The sequence below is a fragment of the Tripterygium wilfordii genome, chromosome 17 (assembly GCF_013401445.1).
Source record: "Tripterygium wilfordii isolate XIE 37 chromosome 17, ASM1340144v1, whole genome shotgun sequence".
NCBI classification, from domain to species: Eukaryota; Viridiplantae; Streptophyta; class Magnoliopsida; order Celastrales; family Celastraceae; genus Tripterygium; species Tripterygium wilfordii.
This window is the reverse complement of record NC_052248.1, coordinates 5643130-5646916: the sequence shown is the minus strand read 5'-3', so window position 1 is coordinate 5646916 and position 3787 is coordinate 5643130. Positions and strand designations below refer to the sequence as shown.

Genomic DNA, 3787 nt, shown 5'->3' with positions numbered 1-3787 from the left:
ATGTCATCTTCCTCCTGATGCAAAACTTCACCGGTACAATGTACTCAACACTGAACAAAGCAAGCTACCTTTATCAAATTACCACAACGAGATAGCGCAACAAGTAATGGAAAACAAGTTCAACACCTCAAGCAAAATATCTAAACAGTATACATTCTCACAATCTAATAAAGGAAATCAAATCAAGTATACAATTGGGGAAGTTTTAACCGGAAAACTCGTCTAATTCATGCTAACCATCTATTTCATTGAGATAATTAGAGATGAGTGTACAAGCTAAGGGCATTTAGAGAGGAAACCCCCAAAGGAGAATGCTATACAAGGACTATCAAGTAACAGTCAAGGGAACACCAAGACAACAACAGATGTGCACACGAAAACCAATCTACAAACCCAACCAACGCAGAAAATCCACCATCTCTCTTAAACAGAACGCCAATCCAAATGCGTCAAAAGAAACCCCATGGAAGAGAGATGACCCTCCCAACAACAACAAGGGGATCTCGGCCCAAAACAGCATCAGCAATCGTGCAAAGGAAAGCAACGCACCAGCAAAGGAGAAACAGAACTGTTCTGCAGATAACAGCAGACATCCAAGGCACCCACACACAGAAAGATCAACAAAAAACCCATGAATCAAACAAAAACCCAAGCACCATTCCCATACGAGCCTACTCAAAAGCAGCAACTTGATAAATAACAGACCATAATATTCCTCTACACTAAAAGTAACAAAAGTTTATACAAATAAAGCTTTAATAAGATCATCGTACTATTGTCTACCATCTATTGGAATTAGACTTTCCACATACTTTACAACCTGTAGCTCATTTTTACGCCCACAGAGTCGAAGATTTTTGAACACATGACTATTCTTGCCATACAATACCAGCTGCCCCCCATCATCTTCGAAAAACACACCATAATTTCTCAAAAATCCCAAGGGCCACACAAGTCCTGAAATGGTTGCTAGTCCTGAAACGGCTTCAATACTCCATTTCTTAACCCAAGACTCTGTTACTCCATATTCTTCCATCACCCATATATCAAACAACCTTCCAGGACGTGTGTAAAGAATAACAGCAAGAGTACCATTGAACATTCCCAGTTCTAAAATGTAATCATTAATTGAAAGGCCAAAATCTGGCAGCTCAAACTTTTCAAACTTTTCATCGGCCATATTGAAGGAGAGTATATATGGAGTATCTTCAAAATTATATGCAGGATCATCCCTATAAGCTAACCAGTAACAGTCTCCCTTAAAGCATATGCTACCTCGTACAACATCACCAGCAAACACCGGGAATGAAGGAATCTCTCTCCAAGAATCGTTCTTTAGTGAATACAACTGAGCTTCATCTACTGCTACGTCATATGCCTCAAAATAAGTAAGGACAAATGATAGTATCTTATAGTCCTTAGTTCTTTGATCGAAACCCAACCCAAGTTTCCAATTTGAGTGCACGTCCACAGGAACCACAGGGGGGTCAATGGAAGGGATAAGGGGAGGGAGAGGCTTGTACTCTCTAGTGGCCGGGTTCCAGAAACCAATATTTTCCACACCGTCAGACACGCAAACTATGCCATTACAGGAACCTATGATTATTGGGTTATTTAAGAATACCTCACTGAATGGTATGGGAATAGTTTCTGTGAAATTCAATACTTCGTCACCATCACTCTCGAATATAGAGATTACAGAGTTACATTCGTCTGTTTCGTCGTAATGATTCACAAAGAAGCTTTGGTTTTTGAGAATGGTTTGTTTGATGCAGTGTTTGTTGATAAAATCAGGGTTTCCGAAAAGGTCACACCAAGCTTTGCATACGCACCTGAATCTCTTCAACGCCTTCACTGGAAGCCCAGTGAGAATGTCGAGCACCAAGTCCTCCGGTATATCTCTGAGATTCATCGGCGCCATAAGAGCTTATCGATTTTTGTTGTTGTCTGATGTAAGATTTAGGTCTTCGAATGACACGGCAAACGAATTGAACTGGATTGGTGTGCCAGATGGATAGCGATGTGTCCCTGGGCTTGGGCTTTCGATAATCAATTCACTACACTCACCCTGATTTAGCCCATTCAACCTTATTGGGTATTTCTTTAGGACAAAAAAGGAGTATGATTGGGTTTTCCTACCAACTTTTAGCCCAAAACTCGTTTCTGTTTTTTTTTTCTTTCTTTTTTTTAGTAAATCAATTTTTCATCAAGAATTTTTCTCTAAATCATTGATAATTGGGATAATGTCAAGTCAGTACCCATTAGTATACATTTGGATATTTAGGTTCAACAAAAAAATACATGGACATAAAAGTACTCATATGATGATCATTTACCTTTATACCCCCAACCTCTTTCTCTTCTTTATTTTCTTTCTTTCTTCTCCGTCTCTTTCTTCTTTTTCTCTCTCTTCTCTTTCTCTTTCTCCTTCTTCTTCTTCTTCGTCTCTTTCTCTTTCTTCGTCTCTCTCTCTTTTTCTCTTTCTTCTTCTTCTTCTCCTCTCTCTCTCTCTCTCACAATCTATTTTTTCCGCAATTTAGGGTTTAGATCTATTGTTTATATTCTTTCTTGCTTTTATTTAGGTGTAGATGTTGGGTACATAATTTTCGTTCAGGATTTCCTTGAGTTTATGAGTGCTAGATTTGAAATAATTAATCTGTCAAGTTCTGCAAAATCATTTAGACATGTTCATGTTATAATCTCATAATAAACAAAACCCTTGTCATATTTCTTACTAGAGTAAATGGCCTTAAAAAAATACTCAATCTATAGTACAATCTATAGTACATGGTTCTGCATTACAACATCAATACATTAACATGATAATGTAGGTCAATATTAGTATAATATTATTTTTGAAATAGTAACATATAAACAGTAACATGAAAGAAAAAGTCTCAAATCCAGACGATTTAGGCGATGTTCGCTACATCACCACCTCCGTTAGACTCCCCTCACTAAGACACACAATGTCCAGTCAGAGTTTGTCCAAAATGGCCATTGAAAAGGGCGACCTGAAGCTGGTACTTTTTTGCTCGTGTAATGTTACCATTTCAAACAATGACATTGAAACAGTAACATACGTTCTCAAATTTTTATGATCTCATATTTGAACTCATATTACAATCTCAGATATCATATTACACTCTCAAATATCATATTACATCTCAGATCTAACAAGATAAAGATAAAAACTAATAAAAATAAGAAGGATAATAAAAAAAATGAAGAAGATGATTGTGGAGGTGCGATGGTGGTGGAGGAGCGACGATGGTGAACGATGGTGGTGGTGGTGGTGGTGGCAGCGGCGGTAGTGGAGATGGAGGCAAACAGTGGCAGTGGTGGAGATGAAGGCAAACATGGCAATGGTGGAGATGGAGAGTAGGCATCATAGATATATAGGTTTTTTTTAAAAAAAATTCATGTCTATTGGAGAAGAAGGGTAAATGTGAGATTATGTAATTATTAATTTTTAAAAAATGTACTTATGTGGAAAAAAGGTATTTATATGGAAAAGAAAATTTTTGTTTAACTTATGTGTCCAATATTTGTCAAGAGGGTATTAAAATGACATTTTTTGTTGATAATTGCCTTATTATTATTATCTCATATCATTCTTTCTATCACAACTAAAATACATTGATATGGATAGAATGGGAATAGCATAAAGTTACAAATTTTTTCGAGCATTTAGATTTGGTTGAATTTCAAAAAAATTATTTTTTAAAAGTAATTTCTAAGACTAATATTTGAAAGTAGTATTAAAGAAAGAAGAGTAATGCTTGAG

The 3787-nt window shown here is 36.6% G+C and overlaps 1 protein-coding gene across 1 annotated transcript; it reads right to left on the bottom strand.

The window, feature by feature from the left end:
- Nucleotides 1-203: 203 nt before the first annotated feature.
- Nucleotides 204-1979, bottom strand: LOC119981995 (F-box/kelch-repeat protein At3g06240-like). The gene has a single exon (XM_038825135.1). The coding sequence runs from the start codon at nucleotides 1919-1921 to the stop codon at nucleotides 773-775; it is 1149 nt and encodes a 382-aa protein (XP_038681063.1). The 5' UTR covers nucleotides 1922-1979; the 3' UTR covers nucleotides 204-772.
- Nucleotides 1980-3787: the final 1808 nt, after the last annotated feature.

Coding starts and splice junctions, on each gene's coding strand:
- LOC119981995 (XM_038825135.1), bottom strand. CDS start 1,921: ATGGCGCCGATGAATCTCAGAGATATACCGGAGGACTTGGTGCTCGAC.